The 18,803-nt window shown below is 41.6% G+C and overlaps 1 protein-coding gene across 2 annotated transcripts in view; it reads left to right on the plus strand.

Moving 5' to 3' along the window:
- The first annotated feature begins 4,187 nt into the window (after positions 1-4,187).
- The window catches only part of slc35b3 (solute carrier family 35 member B3), a 46,939-nt gene continuing 32,323 nt past the window's right edge, over positions 4,188-18,803 (plus strand). For both annotated transcript variants that reach the window (XM_043688590.2, XM_043688591.2), the window contains exons 1-4: positions 4,188-4,295; positions 5,379-5,637; positions 5,809-5,930; positions 17,626-17,780. In XM_043688590.2, the coding sequence (XP_043544525.1) occupies positions 4,222-4,295; positions 5,379-5,637; positions 5,809-5,930; positions 17,626-17,780 (610 nt within the window). In that variant the 5' untranslated portion in view covers positions 4,188-4,221. The remainder of the gene's footprint in view (positions 4,296-5,378; positions 5,638-5,808; positions 5,931-17,625; positions 17,781-18,803) is intronic.

The raw sequence follows: 18,803 nt of genomic DNA on the forward strand, positions 1-18,803 counted from the left end.
TGTACGTATGGAGATTGTCAATGATAATAGGGAAATGACACACATGTTGAATAATTAATTGTTCAGTATTTACAACAGAAAAGGAGAGCTCATAGGAAGTTCTGGGGAAATTAATACTGGATTGAGAGGACTGAATAAAATTAATGTCTATAAAACATTAGTTATGAGGAAATTAATGGAATTCAAGAGGATAAATCCCCAGGATCAGACAATATCCATACATAATAACATGGAGCAGCCCCTCGAGCCTGCTCTGCCATTCAGTAAGATCATGGCTGATCTTTTCATGGACTCAGCTCCACTTATCCACACTCTCACCATACCCCTTAATTCCTTTACAGTTAAAAACATTATCTTAGCTTTAAAAAATCCAATGAAGAAGCATCAACTTCACTGGGCATGGAATTTCACAGATTCACAATCCTCTGAGTGAAAAAGTTCCTTCTCAGTTTGGTTCTAAATCTGCTCCTCCTAATTTTGAAACTATGCCCTCTTGTCCTACTTTCACCCACCAGTGGAACCATCCCCTCTACTTCTATCTTATCTATTCTCTTCATAACTTTATATGTTTCTATAAGATTCCCTTCCCATTTTTCTAAATTCCAATGAATATAATCCCAGTCTACTCAGTCTCTCCTCATAAATCAACCCCCTCAACTCTAGAATCAACCTAGTGAACCTCCTCTGTACCCTTCTAGTGCCAGTATATAATTTCTCAAGGAAGGCGACCAAAACTGCATGCAGGACTGCAGTTGTGGCCCACGACCCTAGACAGCTGCAACATAACCTCCCTGCTTTTAAACGCAATCCCTTTAGCAATGAAGGAGAAAATTCCATTTGCATTCTTAATTACCTGTTGTACCTGCAGACCAACCTTCTGTGAGTCATGCACAAGGACAGCCAGGTCCCTCTGCATAGCAGCATGCTGCAATTTTTTACTATTCAGATAATAGCCCTTTTTACTGTTATTCAAACCAAAATGGATGACTTCATATTTATTAACATTGTACTCCATCTGTCAGAATATTAAAGAAAGTAGGGAAGCACATTGTGAACATCCTAACTATAATCTCTCAGAGTTCTCTGAATACAGGAGTTGTCCTTCTGGATTGGAAAATTACATATCACTCTGATTTTTAAGAATGGCAAAAGAGGAAAACCAGGAATTACAGACCAGTTAGTCTCATATCTGTGGTGGGAAAGTCATGGCAAGTTTCTTTTCATAATCTCTTTTAGTAGCACTCATAAGCTGATTTGTGGCCGTCTGCTGGTCTTTGTATCTTTCTTATTCAGCAGGATCTTTGCTTTTTTTTTGTAAGCATTTTGTAAGCCCTTTCTTTTAGTTTTATGCTGTCCCTTATCTCTTCAGTTGCCAATGGCTTTTTTTTTTCAGAATAATGGAATTGGGTAACTGAATACCTTGAAAATCTTCAGTTAATGAAGGAGTGCCAGTGTGGATTCATGACAGTAGATCATGCCTCATTGAATTATTTTGAATGGGTGACTGAAGTAGTGGACAGGGGAATGTCTATGGATGTTGTTTATTTGGATTTCCAGAAGATATCTAATAACATCCCATATATTTGTGTGTGGCACGGTGGCACAGTGGTTAGCACTGCTGCCTCACAGCGCCTGAGACCTGGGTTCAATTCCCGCCTCAGGCGACTGACTGTGTGGAGTTTGCACATTCTCCCCGTGTCTGCGTGGGTTTCCTCCGGGTGTTCCGGTTTCCTCCCACAGTCCAAAGATGTGCAGGTCAGGTAAATTGGCCATGCTAAATTGCCCGTAGTGTTAGGTAAGGGGTAAGTGTAGGGGTATGGGTGGGTTGCGCTTCGGCGGGTCGGTGTGGATTTGTTGGGCCAAAGGGCCTGTTTCCACACTGTAATGTAATCTAATGTAATCTAATCTATAAGAGACTGTTAACTAAGATAGAAGCACACAGAATTCAGAACTGACATGGCTGGGAAATTGAGTAGCAGGTGACGGAACATAGTTACTCAAATTGGCAAGATTGCCTGGGGTGTCTCACTGGGAACTATGTATTGTGAGGAAAATCACCAGCCTCAGAGTCAGAGTCGAGGTTCAACGACAGCGTATATTGAACAAGGAAATACCGGAGCTCTGGGGAGAGAAAGATTCTTCTCTCAATCCGGAACACATGTCAAGATACTTTTCTACATTTTGTAATATCATAGGTCAGCGATGAGGTTATTGTCTTTGTAACATAGTTTGTTCATTGTAAACATTGCATAATCGTTGACAGTTTCAATGCAGTCATTGTCAGTTCCAGCCCAGCCTTTGTTAATTTCAGCACAGTCGTTGTCAGTTTCAGCGCAGACCTGGTCAATTTCAGCATCTGTGCAGAAGTCCATTATTGTAGTAATGGGTATTAATCGCTCTTAGGACCCTGAGAAGGACAATTACTGAAGCCCTGGCTATTAGCACTTTGTATTGAGTCCATATCAAAGTTAGCATTTCTATCAAAGGTGTTGGCTGGACCCAGACATTTCGGACGGCCGTATACGCTACTCATGTGTATTCTCTCCCCCACCCACCCTAAACTAATCAACTGGGTTGTGAATGCATTGTGCTGGCATTCTGGTGGCCCCAGGCAGTATCTGTGTTTGCTCTGCTGTCTCTATCCATATTGTGGTCCAGCAGCCATTTTGTGTGTCAAATGGCCAACTTATGGCTCAGTGGCCATCTTGTGTGTCCATGTACCTTATGTCACACTGCCCCGTGCCATCTCCCATTTCATGAGTTAGGCCCATAATTATTCACATTACTTATTAATGACTTAGATAATGGCATAGAAAGTCATATATCCATATATGCTGATGACACAAACAGGCAGTATTACAGGCAGTATTAATGATAACATAAAATTACAAAGGGGAACTGATAGATTAAGTGAATGGGCAAAACTGTGGCTGATAAAGTTCAATGTAAAAACAATGTAAGCAAGTGTGATGTTATCATTTTGAACCAAGAAAATATACATCAGGATACTTTCTAGATGGTGTTAAGTTAAATCTAGTGGATGTCAAAATGACCTTGAGGGGGCTCAAGTGCACAAATCTTTAAAATTTCAGGAAAAGGCACAGAATCTATTCAAGAAAGCAAATGGTTGCTGACCTTGATATCTAGAGTACTACAGTACAAGAATGCAGACATTATGCTGCACTTATACAAAACCTTGTCAGATCCCACGTGGAGTACTGTGGTTGGACCTGTGCACCACATCCTAGAAAAGATATATTGGTCTTGGAGAGGGTATAATGCAGGTTTACAAGAATGATGCCTGAACTTCAGGGATTCAGCTTTGAGGAGAAATTATGCAAATTAGGCCTGTTTACTCTAGAATTTAACATGTTAAGGGGTGATCAAATTGAAGTCTTCAAGATAGAAATAGGAAAAGATAGTGTAGAGAAACTATTTCCACTAGTTGGGGATTTTTGAACTAGACAGCATAGTCTGAGAGTTCAAGCCAGCTCATTCAGGAGAGATGTTAGGAATCACTTCTAAAGAAAAAGGGTGGGAGATGTTCGGACCTCTGCCCCACAATCTACAGTGGATGCTGGATCTGCTTTTCATTGGAAATCTGAGACAGATAAACAAAGATATTAAGGGATATAGGCCAAAGACGGGCCACAAATCAGTCAGCATCTGGCGGAATGGTGGACAAGCTTGAAGGGCTGAATGGCCTACCCCTGTTCCTATGTCTTCAGGATTAAAGATTGTTTGACTATGGTTCCATGGTTGGTTAGTACAGGGCACAAACAGCCCCATTCAAGGCAGGTGGTCCTTAAAGGGGTGAGTTAGGTTTTCTTGGAAGATTATGCACTTCCTCCAATACTCTCGACAATTCCCAACTGAGGTCCCGTGAATAAGCCTTCCTGAATAAAGTATTTCTATTTGGCCCATCTCTGACCTCTCTAGGATACTTTAAGAGTGACTCAAAAGTGTTTCTGTAGTCCTCCAAGGAGTTCCACATCGTGACCGAACACAAGTGTACAGCAAGTGGCAATATGACAGCAAACGCACATTGAACTTGCAACATAACAATTGACACAAAATGAATTAACAAGCCAGAATCACCTGCTCTTATCTTTCAGGAAGTTGACGAAATAAACGCCCTGAATAAATAGCCACTGCTCAGACTGTAAAACTCATTCCTTATGAAGGGCTCATGCCCGAAACGTCGATTCTCCTGCTCCTCGGATGCTGCCTTCTCCAGCATCTGCAGTTCTCACTTTCTTCGACATAAAGGCAATGGCTAACACTGAGACTCCCAGGTAAAAAAACATGATAGTGCTATTCGTTAATAATTTGAATGCCTAACAACGATGCACAGTGCAAAATCCATGTATGTTTATATTGCCACCTCGGATCGTCTGTTTGAGACAAATTTCGAGAATGCTACTTCGAGACTCTGCCATGTCATATTGCATTGCATCACCGGAATGGGCGATTTAGAGTAAATAAGTTACAGAATATTGCTACCTTTATATTGGAATCTCAATTCGGTGATTCTGTCCTGAAAAATGTTTCCAAATGGCTTTATTGACTGGTATTACCCCTTTTGTTAAAAAAAATCGCACTTCGAGCTTCTTGCCCTGATTCTTGGGCATCTGGCAGCACTGAAGAGGTGCTCCCGGTGTCCAACATCCTTGGGTAGGGAGATCACTGAATCCAGTCCCTGCAGTGGGTTCAGTCCCGAACCATCGGGAGAAGCTGAGCGCATCGTTTCCTAAAGCTAACTATCGTGATACGAACTAACAACAAGCGCCTTCAAAGACTCAACCTGTGGAGTTCAGGGTGAGATGGGAGAACGAATTTCGATGACAATGAGGGGGTCCAACAATTGCTGATACCCCCTCCCCGTGCGACAACGACAAGTTCGCATGGAACTTTCGGGGCGAAAGCCGAAGAGCCACGCAGTGTCCGAGCTACTGCGCAGGCGCAACGGCCGTTTCAAATCCCGCCCACTCACTGTGGGCTGCGGGGTGACCAAATGGGGCGGGGTTGTGCGCACGGACGGTGAGGTTTGCCCCGCCCCTCCCGCTGCCGTCAACACGAATTGGTCAGTGGGTGGGAGGACTGCGCGCGTGCGCACGAGCGGCCGTGGCGATGACAGTTGGCAGGTGGTGGGGGAGGGGAAGTGAGGCCTATAACCCGGACCTGGATCGTGCATCTATGGTACCGGTTTGTAATGATGAATAAAGATCGATGATATCAGAGTGGGGGAGAACGACAATTACAATGATGATAAGAATAATGAAGCAGTGATCCTGTGGGGGGTCATTTCACGATTTCCTTCTCCGGTGCCGGTTTGTGTTTTTTTTTCTCTCTCTGTTTATCAGATTTATTTTAAACAGTTTGCCGGCCGGCCAGCGCTCCCGCTGCGGCGACTGGTGGCAGCGGCTTCTGCTGCAGGAGGGGGAAGCAATGAGTGGATCCAGGAAATACATCTCCATCAGCGTGCCCGATAAACCCGACTCCATGTCCCCGCATATCAAGTCGGCGGAGGAGCTGCGGGTGATTGGCTTAAACCTGAGCGACTTCTCCAGGACCGTGCAGTTCCTCATCTGTGTGTCCGGAGTCTTCATCTTCTATCTCATCTACGGATACCTGCAGGCCAGTGTTTCATTTGCATGTTTTGTTTTATTTTTAAAATATGTCCACCTACAATAAACGTGCCATCTTTTGAAATTGTTATTGATCACTCCCATAACTGTAAACGCAGAACGACACAAAAATGCTTTCGGAATTTGTTGCACTCCCTGAAATTAATCTTGGGTTTTACAGGAGCTCATCTTCTCTGTGGAAGGCTTCAAACCGTTCGGTTGGTACCTCACTCTGGTACAGTTTGCTTTCTACTCCACCTTCGGCCTGATCGAACAGCAGCTCACGCAGGACAAGAGGAGGAGGTAATTTATGGTCGGTGATTGTTTGTTTGTCTTCGACGCATGTGGTAATCCCTTTTGCAATTTTATTCAACAGTCCCTACCAAGCAATTTATGAGTGAGACTTGATGAGATTTTGAAGGGGAAAAACTTGTTATTCTAACCCTGTGTAATCGTTTACGTGCTGTCTCCAAGTGTTCACAGCTAACCATCTCTTCAAATCTAATCTAAAAATCTGGAGGTGGTCCGGTGCGATCAGATGAAATGCCCATTTGCTGTGTTAATTAGTAAACAGCAGCCACAGTTATGCTTTGAATGTCTTGGGACAGATCAGAACTGCGCATTCAATATTGATTTACTGTACATTTTTTTTATTTTACCTAGAGAATGCAAATCCATGGTACCAAGCAAGAATTTAAGGCGACTACTCCATAATTTAATCTGTAGAGGTCACACTCCTTGGTAATATGCAGTATTGTTTGTCTGTGTTTCTGCAAAAGGGTAAGAGGTTTGTACTGAGGCCAAGAGGTGGAGGCTGGCCGAATGAGGGTCCTAGCTTGTTCTGAACTTGTTTAACATACTTACTTTGGTAGACAATAGGTGCAGGAGTAGGCCATTCTGCCCTTGGAGCCTGCACCACCATTCAATATGATCATGGCTGATCATCCTTAATCAGTATCCTGTTCCTGCCATATCTCCATAACCCTTGATTCCACAATCCTTGAGAGCTCTATCCAACTCTTTCTTCAATGAATCCAGAGACTGGGCCTCCACTGCCCTCTGGGGCAGAGCATTCCACACAGCCACCACTCTCTGGGTGAAGAAGTTTCTCCTCAGCTCTGTCCTAAATGGTCTACCCCGTAGTTTTAAGTTGTGTCCTCTGGTTCAGCACTCACCCATCAGCGGAAACATGTTTCCTGCCTCCAGAGTGACCAATCCTTTAATAATCTTTTATGTCTCAATCGGATTCCCTCAGTCTTCACTCCAGGGTATACAAACCCAGTCGCTCCAGTCTTTCAGCGTAAGGTAATCCCGCCATTCCAGGAATTGACCTCGTGAACCTACGCTGCACTCCCTCAATAGCCAAAATGTCTTTCCTCAAATTTGGAGACCAGAACTGCACACAGTACACCAGGTGTGGTCTCACCAGGGCCCTGTACAGCTGCAGAAGAACCTTTTTGCTTCTGTACTCAATCCCTCTTGTTATGAAGGCCAGCATGCTATTAGCCTTCTTCACTACCTGCTGTACCTGCATGCTTACCTACATTGACTGGTGTACAAGAACACCCAGATCTCTGTGTACTGCCCCTTTATCTAAATTGATTCCATTTAGGTAGTAATCTGCCTTCCTGTTCTTGCCATCAAAGTGGATAACCATACATTTATCCACATTAAACTGCATCTGACCACTCACCTAACTTGTCCAGGACACCCTGTAATCTCCTAACATCCTCCTCACATTTCACCCTGCCACCCAGCTTAGTATCATCAGCAAATTTGCTAATGTTATTGCTAATACCATCTTCTATATCATTAACATATATTGTAAAAAGCTGCAGTCCCAGTACTGATCCCTGCAGTACCCCACTGGTCATTGCCTGCCATTCCGAAATGGAGCCGTTTATCACTACTCCTTGTTTCCTATCAGCCAACCAACTTTCAATCCAAGTTAGTACTTTGCCCCCAATACCATGTGCCCTAATTCTGCTCACTAACCTCCTATGTGGGACTTTATCAAAAGCTTTCTGAAAGTCCAGGTACACTACATCTACTGGATCTCCCTCGTCCATCTTCAGAGTTACATCCTCAAAAACTTCCAGAAGATTAGTCAAGCATGATTTCCCCTCCATAAATCCATGCTGACTCTGACCTATCTTGTTACTACTATCCAGGTGTGTCGTAATTTCATCCTTTATAAGACTCCAGCATCTTTCCCACCACTGAGGTCAGACTAACTGGTCTATAATTTCCTGTTTTCTCTCTCCCACCTTTCTTAAAAGGTGCAAAGCCTGCCATTCAATAAAACAGGGTTTGTTCCAAGGAACATAGGTAATTTTCCATGCTTCCCATTGCTTAAACCAAGAATGTCTGTCTGCTGGTAGATCTTGGTCTGGAGAATTACTTCATGGAGATGAAAGGTGAATTGAACAGGTCAGTGTGGAGTGGTGATTGAGGCACAGCAATTACCTTTTAGAACTGGCAGAATTACTTTGGATTACCTGCTGAAACACTGATTAGTTTGATAATGTCATTGAACTATATCGTATAATTGTATCTTATGATTCGGAGGCAGTCTAACAAATTTGATTAATATTTTTGAAGGGAGGACCAGGAAATTAGATGAAAGTAGTACAGAAAACATTGGTTACATGAACTTTAGCAAGCCCTTTGACAAGGGACTGCATGGTGGGTTATTGAGTAAGGTTAAATCTCACAGGATCCAGGGAGAGATGGCCAATTGGATACAAAATTGGTGTGATGGTAGATGACAGAAGGCTGTTTTTTCAGACTAGAGGATTGTGATCAGCAGTGTGCCAGAGGGATCATTGCTGGGTCCATTGTTTTTCATCATTTATATAAACAATTTGTCTGAGAATTTAGGAGTTATGGTAGTAAGTTTGGCAATGAAATTAAGATTGGTGGTATGGTGAAGGATGAAAGAGGTTATCTGGGAATGCAGCGAGATCTTGATCAACTGGGCCAGTGAGCTGAGGATTGGCAGATGGGGAGGGGATGGTGTAGTGGTATTATCACTGGACTGTTAATCCAGAGACCCAGGTAATGTTCCAGGGACCTGGGTTTGAAGCCCACCATGGCAGATGTGGAATTTGAATTCAATTTTTAAAGTCTGGAATTAAGAGTATAATGATGACCATGAATCCATTGTCAATTGTTGGAAAAGCCCATCTGGTTCACTAATGTACTTTAGGGAAGGAAACTGTCATCCTTACCTGGCCTGGTCTACATGTGACTCCTGACCCACAGCAATGTGGTTGACTCTTAACTACTCTCTAGGCAAGTAAGAATAGGCAATAAATTATGGTCTAACTAATGACACCCACATCCCATGAAAGAATTAAAAAAGAAAGTTTAATTTAGATAAATGCAAAGTGTTGCATTTTGTTAAAGCAAACCAGGGCAGGATTTACACAGTCGATGGTAGTGCCCACAGGACTATTATAGAACAAAGAGACCTAGGGGTACAGGTTCATAGCTCTGTGAAAATGGAGTCACAGGTAGAGAGGACAGTGAAGAAAGCTTTCAGCATGCTAGCACTCATTGGTCAGAGCATGGAGTTTAGGAGATGGGATATCTTGTGCAACTGTATAAGACATTGGTGAGACCACATTTGGAGTACTGCATATAGTTCTGGTTGCCCTGCAATAGAAGGGATATTATTAAACTGGAAAGAGTGCAGAAAATATTTACTAGGATGCCACCTGGACTGGAAAGTTTAGTTATAAGTAGCGGTTAGATAGTCTGGGATGACTTTTTTTTTCCCCTGCAGTGTAGGAGCATGAGGGGTGACTTTTGTAGAGATTATATAAAATCATGAGAGGTATAGATAAGGTAAGTAGCAGACAGTTTATCCCCATGATAGGGGAGTCTAAAACTAGAGGGCATTGTTAAGGTGAGAAGAGAGAGATACAAAAGGGTCCAGAGGGGCAATATTTTCAGTCTGGTGAGTGTCTGGAACAAGCATCCTGAGGTAGTGGTGGAAGTGAGTACAATTTCGTCATTTAAGAAACATTTAGACAGGTACGTGGATGGGATGGGTGTGGAGGAAAATGGACCAAATGCAGCTGAAAATGTGTTGCTGGAAAAGGTCAGGCAGCATCCAAGGAGCTGGAGAATCGACGTTTCGGACATGAGTCCTTCTTCAGGAATGAGGAAAATGTGTCCAGCAGGCTAAGATAAAAGGTAGGGAGGAAGGACTTGAGGGAGGGGCGTTGGAAATGCGATAGGTGGAAGGAGGTTAAGGTGAGGGTGATAGGCCGGAGTGGGGGTGGGGGCGGAGAGGTCAGGAAGAAGATTGCAGGTTAGGAAGGTGGTGCTGAGTTTGAGGGTTGGGACTGAGACAAGGTGGGTGGAGGGGAAATGAGGAAACTGGAGAAATCTGAGTTCATCCCTTGTGGTTGGAGGGTTCCTAGGCGGAAGATGAGGCGCTCTTCCTCCAGCCGTCGTGTTGCTATGGTCTGGCAATTGAGGGGTCCAAGAACCTGCATGTCCTTGGTGGAGTGGGAGGGGGAGTTGAAGTGTTGAGCCACGGGGTAGTTGGGTTGGTTGGTCCGGGTGTTCCAGAGGTGTTCTCTGAAACGTTCCGCAAGTAGGTGGCCTGTCTCTCCAATGTAGAGGAGGCCACATCGGGTGCAGTGGATGCAGTAAATGATGTGTGGCGGTGCAGGTGAATTTGTGGCGGATATGGAAGGATCCCTTGGGGCCTCGGAGAGAAGTAAGGGGGGAGGTGTGGGCGCAAGTTTTGCATTTCTTGCGGTTGCAGGGGAAGGTGCCGGGAGTGGAGGTTGGGTTGGTGGCGGGTGTGGACCTGAAGAGGGAGTCACGAGTGGTCTTTTTGGAACGCTGATAGAGGAGGGAAATATATCCCTGGTGGTGGGGTCCGTTTGGAGGTGGCGGAAATGACGACGGATGAAACGATGTATATGGAGGTTGGTGGGGTGGTAGGTGAGGACCAGGGGGTTCTGTCCTGGTGGCGATTGGAGGGGCGGGGCTCAAGGGCGGAGGAGCGGGAAGTGGAGGAGATGTGGTGGAGAGCATCGTTGATCACGTCTAGGGGGGAAATTGCGGTCTTTGAAGAAGGAGACCATCTGGGTTGTACGGTATTGGAACTGGTCCTATGGACCAAATGCAGACAAGTGGGACTAGTTTAATTGTGCAAACTGGGTGGCATGGGGAAGTTGGGCCAAAGGGCCTATTTACATGTTGTAGATTTCTTGACTCTATGTGGCACAGAAGTAGGGTATTTTGTCCAGATGTATGTGCTGACTATATGTTACACTGCCTAATCAGTCTCTTTTTCCTGCTTCCTACCTACTGCTTACAGTCCTTTCTTTGTAAGGTTTCTATTGAATCTGCTTCCATTACCAGTTGAGTATTATTTTTCAAATTATGGCAGTAAGTGGTTGTGAGCTGAAACATTTTGGTAGGTAGAATAAGTACAGACAACATTAATTACACAGTTCTAAGTGACATGTAGGAGCAGAGGCGCCTAGCCATCCTTGCACAAATCATCGAAGGTAACAGGACAGGTTAAGAAACAGTTATTAAAGTTTGTAATTCGTAGTGTTGTAAACATCAAAATAGGATACAAAAGCAAGAATGTTATAGTGAACCTTTTAAACATTCATTGAGCCTCAGCTGGAGCATTGTATTCTATATTGGTGTCAATGCTAAAAGATGGATGTAAAAGCTTAGGAGATAATGTAAAAAAGGTAATGGTAAAAACTTGGTGGCTCATGTGGAAAGGTTGGAGAAGCTGGAGCAGTTATCCTTAATGACAAAGGCTGCGAGAAGCTTTGATTGCAAATGTTCAAAGTCATCTGAAGTCTGGATAAAGTAGGTCGATAGGAATTGCCAATTGACAAGTGTTGAACCAAGGCCAAATCCGTTTAAAATCAATAGCACAAGAACAAAGGGAACACGGGAGAAAATCTTATTTGCACCGTGAATGGTCAGTATAGAATATGCTGCATCACTGGCGATCAGTGACTGGTGGTCACTGGCCTCAAGGATCAGTGTTGGGACCACAATTGTTCATAGATGATTTGAAGTTGGGGACCACGTGTCATGTGTCAAAGTTTGTGGATAACACTAAGATGAGTGGTAGAACAAAGTATGCAGAGGACTGTGAAACTTTGCAAAGGAACATAGTCTACTTGAGTGGGCAAAGGTCTGGCAGATAGAATACAGTGTTAATAAATGTGAAGTCATCCATTTTGGTAGGAATAACTAAAAAAAAAACCTATTATTTGAATGGTAAGAAATGCAGCATGTTGATGTGCAGAAGGACCTTTGCAACATTGCAGATGCAACGGGTAATTAAGAAGGCAAGTGGAATTTTGTCCTTCATTGCTAAAGGATTGAGTTTAAAAGCAGGGAGGTTATATTGCAGCTGTATAGAGTGCTGCTGAGGCCACACCTGGAGTACTGCATGCAGTTTTGATCACTTTACTTGAAAAAGGATATACTGGCACTAGAGGGGTTTCACGAGGTTGATTCTGGAGTTGGGGGGACTGGCTCATGAGGAGTGACTGAGTAGACTGGGATTATATTCACTAGAATTTAGAAAAATGATTGGGTAGTCTTACAGAAACATGAAATTATGAAGGGAATAGATAGGATAGAAGTAGACAGGATGTTTTCCCCCAGCAAGTCAAACTATTACAAGAGGACATAGCTTCCTGTTAGTGGGAGCAGATTTAGGACCGAAATGAGAAGGAACTTCTTCACCCAGAGGGTTATGAATTGATGGAATTCACTGCCCAGTGAAGTAGTTGAGGCTTCCTCAGTAAATGTTTTTAAAGTTAAGATTTTTTTGAACAGTAAAGGAATTAAGGGTTATGGTAAGAAGGCTGGTAAGTGGAGCTGAGGCCACAAAAAGATCAGCCATGATCTTATTGAATGGCGGTGCAGGTTCAAATGGCTAGATGGCCTACACCTGCTCCTAGTTCTTTTGGTTCTTATTTCCATTGATACCCGTGGCAAATTACCCCTTTTTCTTCAGTCCTTCCTTTCCACTGGTGTATATACTTTTGCTGAGCACTTTGAAAAGTTGCTTTGATAGTCCTCCACTGTTCACCAATTGTCCTGCCATAAAGTCTTTGCATCCAGTATACTTTAACCAACTCCCTCATCCTATTGGATCCAATCCTGGTATTGGAGTTTATCTTCACACTTTGCATTTATGCTCTGAATTCAATCATACTATGATTGCTCCTTCCAAGAGGATTCCTAACTATGAGATCATTAATTATTCCTGTCTCATTATACAGTGGGTGGCACAGTGGCACAGTGGTTAGCACTGCTGCCTCACAGCACCAGAGACCTGTGTGCAATTCCCGCCTCAGACGACTGACTGTGTGGAGTTTGCACATTCTCCCCGTATCTGCATGGGTTTCCTCCCGCAGTCCAAAAATGTGCAGGTTAGGTGAATTGGCTATGCTAAATTGCCTGTAGTGTTAGGGGCAGGGGTAAATGTAGGGGAATAGATCTGGGTGGGTTGCCCTTCGGCGGGTCGGTGTGGACTTGTTGGGCCGAAGGGCCTGTTTCCACACAGTAAATAATCTAATCTACATAGGACCAGATCTAGAATAGCTTGCTCCCTCGTCAGTTACATTATGTACTGTTCAAGAAAGCTATCGTGGATACATTCAATGAACTACTCAAGGCTATGTGACCTGGTTCAACCAATCGACATGTAGACTAAAAACCCCCATGATGATATCTGTACCATTTTTACAGGTACTGGTTATTTCTTTGCTTTTTGCCCACTCCAACGTGATATTATTATTTGATGGCCTGTAGACTATGCCTGTCAATAATGTTTTCGTATTAGAATTTTTAATTTTCACCCAAATGGATTCAACTTTATTCTCCATAGAACCTATATCATCTCTCACCACTGATCTGATGCAATCCTTAAATATCAGAGCAAGGAGCGCTGCACAATTATATCTGACAGTATCCTTAATGGATCCGATTTGTGACCATTCCAAATTTCCTATGACTTAGAAAATGTTACAAGGCAGCTAATGTGATGTTGCAGTCACGATATGCTAAATTTTTGTAGCTTTTCTTTTAACCTGTTATGCTCTAGAAATTATTGTAATTGGGCATGAAAAAGCCTTGTTGCTATGTTGGGTAGTCCAGTTCAAATGAGAAAGGAATTATACCTTCTCCAGAAAAGTATTAATTGTAGCAGATTTGGTTTGTATGTGTGTAATCTTCAATGAATTTCATGGAATTAATAAGAATTCAACAAAAAAAATTAGGGTATACAGGAAACTGAGGTAGTTGTGTTGTGTGAAGGGCCTGTGCCCGAAACGTCGAATCTCCTGTTCCCTGGATGCTGCCTGACCTGCTGTGCTGTTCCAGCAATAAAGTTTCAACTTTGATCTCCAGCATCTGCAGACCTCACTTTCTCCTGTTGTGTATCCAGTTGAGATATTGTCATTGAGGCGGTCCAATAACTCTGTTTTTTGGAAGATTGCATACTTACCAATATGCAAATGAACTTAACATAAAATCAAGCAAAATAAACACCTAAAACTAGCACAATTTGAGGACTTGTTGGTTGATTTATTTTTGAATTGTTATGAATGCTAAGATTGCTGTAAAGGCAATTTATTTGGTTTCATCATTTAGTTCTTTTTACTAAAAGCAAATTAATGAAGACACTGGAGATCTGAAATAAAAAGTGCTGGAAAAACCGTACCAGTCTGGTAGCATCTGTTGAGACAGGATCAAAATTAAAGTTTCAAGTTCATTATGATACAATTTGGTAGAAGAAACAGGAAGGCAATACAAGCTCAGTGGTTCACCTTTTGAGGGGAGTATAGGAGGAGAGGAACTTCTGAGTTCACATGCATAATTCTCTGAAGATGGCCAAACAAGATGAAACAGTTGCTAAAATTGAATCCTAGGGTTATAAAGAGGGGCATAGAGTATAAAAGGAATGAAGTGATGTTGCACCTCTACAAATCATTGGTCAAACCACTTTTGGAGTACAGAGGAACCTAGATTATCCGAACGACACTGGGCAGGGCGGGGGGAGTATTTTATTTGGATAATCGAATGCCAGATAACGGTTTAGTGGAGCAACAGGACCTTGCGATTTTGTTCAGATAATCCGAAATTTGGGTAATCATAGGCTGGATAATCAAGGTTCCTCTGTATTGTGTTCAGTTTCAGGCACGTTATTCATGGAAGAATATTGAAAGGGTGATTTTCTAGAATAATACTAAGAATGAAGGATTTTAGATACAAGGAGAGATCAGAGAAATTGGGCTTATTCTCTTTGAAGCAGAGAAGATAAACAGCTGACCTGAGGTGGTACAAATTATGAACAATTTTGACAGTAAATAAAGTATGTTAGTAACTAGGGGTCACAATTTCAAGATTGTCAGCAAGACAGCTAAGAGTGAAATGAGGAGAAACGTCTTTACTCAGAGTTGTTAGGAGTCAGAAATAACTGACCGAGAGAGTGGTGGACATAGATTCCATATGAGGTTTCAAAAGAGAGCTGGATATATATTTGAAAGTGATGAACACTAGAGGGCTACAGATATAGGGCTGCAGAATGTGACAGGCTAGGTAGATCTTTTGGGAACTGAAAAACCCTATAGATCAAACAACTTCTTTTGTACTGTAAGATTCTATATTAACTGCTGTTCAGAATCCTATAATTGTTGATTTTGTTTATAATCAATCTAAACGTTCTCTGAAGCTGTTTCTAGTACATTGTTTGTGCATCCAAAGCATTGTTAAAGTGATTTTTAGTTGATTTAATAAAAGCCAGCACCGTTTATTGCTTTGTAGTTGTTAATTTCCTGTGGCTACATGTTTTTGGCATAACAATGAAAATCAGCGCTGGAATCTCCATTATTACCTATAATCTATATAAATGACTTGAATGAAGGGACCACAACCACAAGGTGTTGCACAAAGTAAAGGTTTATAGGGTTGGAGATAATATATTAGCATAGATAAGGCATTGGTTTATGGGCACCCATACTCTAGCCCTTGCCTGGGTGAAAGCAATCACAAATTTAAATTTGTAGCATCCATTTTTAGTAGCTTAACTTCCTGGTCTTTATCTTCAAAAACTGAAAGTAAACCCAATAACAAATTAATCTTGTTGAAGTTTTGTAAATATTGACACTCTGAGACTAGCCCTCGATGTAAAAGTGATCAGGGATTTTTTTTTGTATATTATAAGCCAGTCTTCTTCCCCTTCTGAAGATATTGCTGGGAAGCTGTTACACACTTATTTATTTAAGGTTCTTTGGTCAAATTATGATGCATGTGTGTGAACATTGATTATCAGTATCAACAAGCTGTTTGACCATAAGAAGCGCAACAACAAAATCCAATTCTGTCTTTCCTGGCATATAGACTGCTAGTACTGAGTAAGTGGCTTATGATCCAAAGCCAAACCACAGCACCCTATAAATCTTTATTTTGTGCAAAAATCTTCATCCAAACCCAATTAATAATTGAATGTTCAGCATTGATCTTTGCCTCACCCCAATAGCACTAGCCTGACTACAATTTTTCAGAGCTTAGTTGCGTGGTATGGTAGGAGTCTAGGTACAGTTTATACCTCCATCTAGAAAAAAAGATATACTGTTAAGTTTTTTTTTCCTAAGGTCCTTACACACTTGATGCAACTGCAACACACCAACTTCTGTGAACAGCAACCAAATTTTATTAAGCTTTGGAGAAACCCTGAACACTCCTCGCCATGCTTGCGAGGCATGTCCAGGGAAGCTCCCCGAACAAAGGAACCAGGCCTTCCTTTATACAAAATCTTTACATCACAATTAGTAATGTCGCTCAAAACACCCCGCCAGTCACTCCCTCACAGTCACATACCACTCAAGATACAATGCAGTGACCACGACACCTCCAGAAACAATGTAATGCTTATTCCCTTAATGGCCAGATCTGATGTGAATTGTATATTTTTAAACTACAGGGAGTAGTCAGAATTCCAACTATAATGTTTTTATTGATTTTTGAATAGGTGATGACAATGTAAATCATTCCTGAATGGCAAGGGGACGGAATGTAAACCCCTCACATTTCATCTATAAGACAAAGACACATCACCCTACCCTCAGGGCATTCAATTTGTTGCAGTTCAGCAAAGCAAATTAACTCTTAATATCACACACTTTCTTGAAGGGAACTATTATCAAAAGTTCACTATCAAACTTGGGATGGGTGAGATGTCCTCTGAGGAGAAAGAGTAGAATGCACCACTGCTTTCTTGTGTTTAGAAAAATGAGAGGTGATCTCATTGAGACTAGTATGGTTCTATGAAGGATTGAAAACTTAACTTTCAAGAGGTTTGTTTCCTCCAGCTGGAGAATCTTGAACTGACTGAATTGTCCAAGGATAAGGGATTGGTGGCCATTTCTGAGAAAGGTGAAAGGATGTTTATTAGCTTGAGTTGTGAATCTTTGGAATTCTGTATCACTGAGACCTCTGGATGTTTGTTCAGGTTGCAATCATCAAGTCTTTGGATTCTAAAATCAAGGAGATCAGGCAGTAAAGTATTGAGGTTGAATATCAGTTGTGGTCTTACCAAATACTGAAGAAGGCTTGAGTGACTATGTGGCCAACTGCTCCTGTTCTTTCTGAGCTTGTGCTGTGCTCTGGGCATTAAATCTACAATCTACAATCTTACAAGAGTGGCATTCAAACTGATGGGTCAAATGTTTCTTCAGTGGTGTAAATTGTGCTCACTCATTTTTATTTTATGAATGCAAATCCTTGCAAGACCCAGCAAAATCATGTAGTCTTTAGAACATAATGTCAATTTTTAAAAAAAAATTCATTATTTGATTATATTTTGAGTAGTACCCTCATACAATTTTATTGGTACAGCCAGTAAAGGGTTTAATGAGGTCCATTTTTGTTTCAAATCTTAAACATCCACAGTTCTTTGTTTCATTTAACTTTTTGTCTTGTTTTGCAGAATCCCCTGGAAAACTTATATGCTTATAGCGTTTCTTACAGTGGCCACTATGGGCTTGTCAAACACCTCACTTGGTTATCTGAATTATCCAACTCAAGTAATCTTCAAATGCTGCAAGCTGATTCCTGTTATGATAGGAGGAGTCTTCATTCAAGGTACATATTAGAGTTTTAAAACCCTGCATTTTAGAAACTGCAACATTGTAATGTTACCTGACAGAAGTTTTACCAAATAAAGCTACATGAGATTTGTATTCCATGCCATTGGTGAATGATTATTTTTAAGAACAATTATACATGTCTTGTCTTATATGTCTGAGAGTAGCATTGCGATACATAATCTAAATCTAGATTTTAAAAAAAACATGATTTATCCACAAATTTCCATTATTCAGCAATAAATGTGGTGGCAGTTAAGAGGCTGCCTCTTGAATGTTTCGTTATTGCATTAAACGTTTAATGGGGATTAATATATCATCATTTAAATGTAAATAACCATCTACATCACATAAGATGCATTAAAAAAGCTCAAATTGTTCTTGTAAACATGAGTACTTAAAATTGCACTTCAATAAAGCAGGTTGATTTTCTATGTGGAGGAACATTAAAAACTGAGCAATTACACACTGACCTTCAAATACTCTGATCATCAGTGTAGGTGCATGTCTGCTTAATCCAAATAATTGTTATTTTATGCTAACTAACGTGTTCATAGAAAACAAGTGCATAACCATATTCCCTCCTGTTTCCAGTTTCTCATTTCAAGTTGACAAACATTTTTTTAAAAATTGAAATTCCAGTTATTTTTATTCTCCAAGTCTGTCAGCTAAAGAGATTACATAAGTTGAATGATATTGATTATAGACTTTATTTTTAAGCCATCTTGCCGTGTGAGGAAACAAACACTAACTTGCAAGTCCAATTGGTCCAGCTTTGTAGATACTGTTACTTTTTTCCCCAGGTAATGTCAGGGATTGTGTATAAGTTCATTAGAAATAGAAAATCTCAAGTCACCCAAGACCATTGGTGTATCTATTCTGTTTTTGTACTCTCCAACCAATTGCAAAATGTAACCATTGATTTTCACAAAACTTGTTTAATTTTTACGAAGCTGTTTGACCCTACAAGTTTCTGCAATAAGTGCATCCAAAAACTGCCTTCCCTTCAGTGAAGGAATGC

The sequence above is a fragment of the Chiloscyllium plagiosum genome, unplaced genomic scaffold (assembly GCF_037043375.1).
Source record: "Chiloscyllium plagiosum isolate Xiang-an unplaced genomic scaffold, Cpla_swu_hap1 HiC_scaffold_4, whole genome shotgun sequence".
NCBI lineage: Eukaryota > Metazoa > Chordata > Chondrichthyes > Orectolobiformes > Hemiscylliidae > Chiloscyllium > Chiloscyllium plagiosum.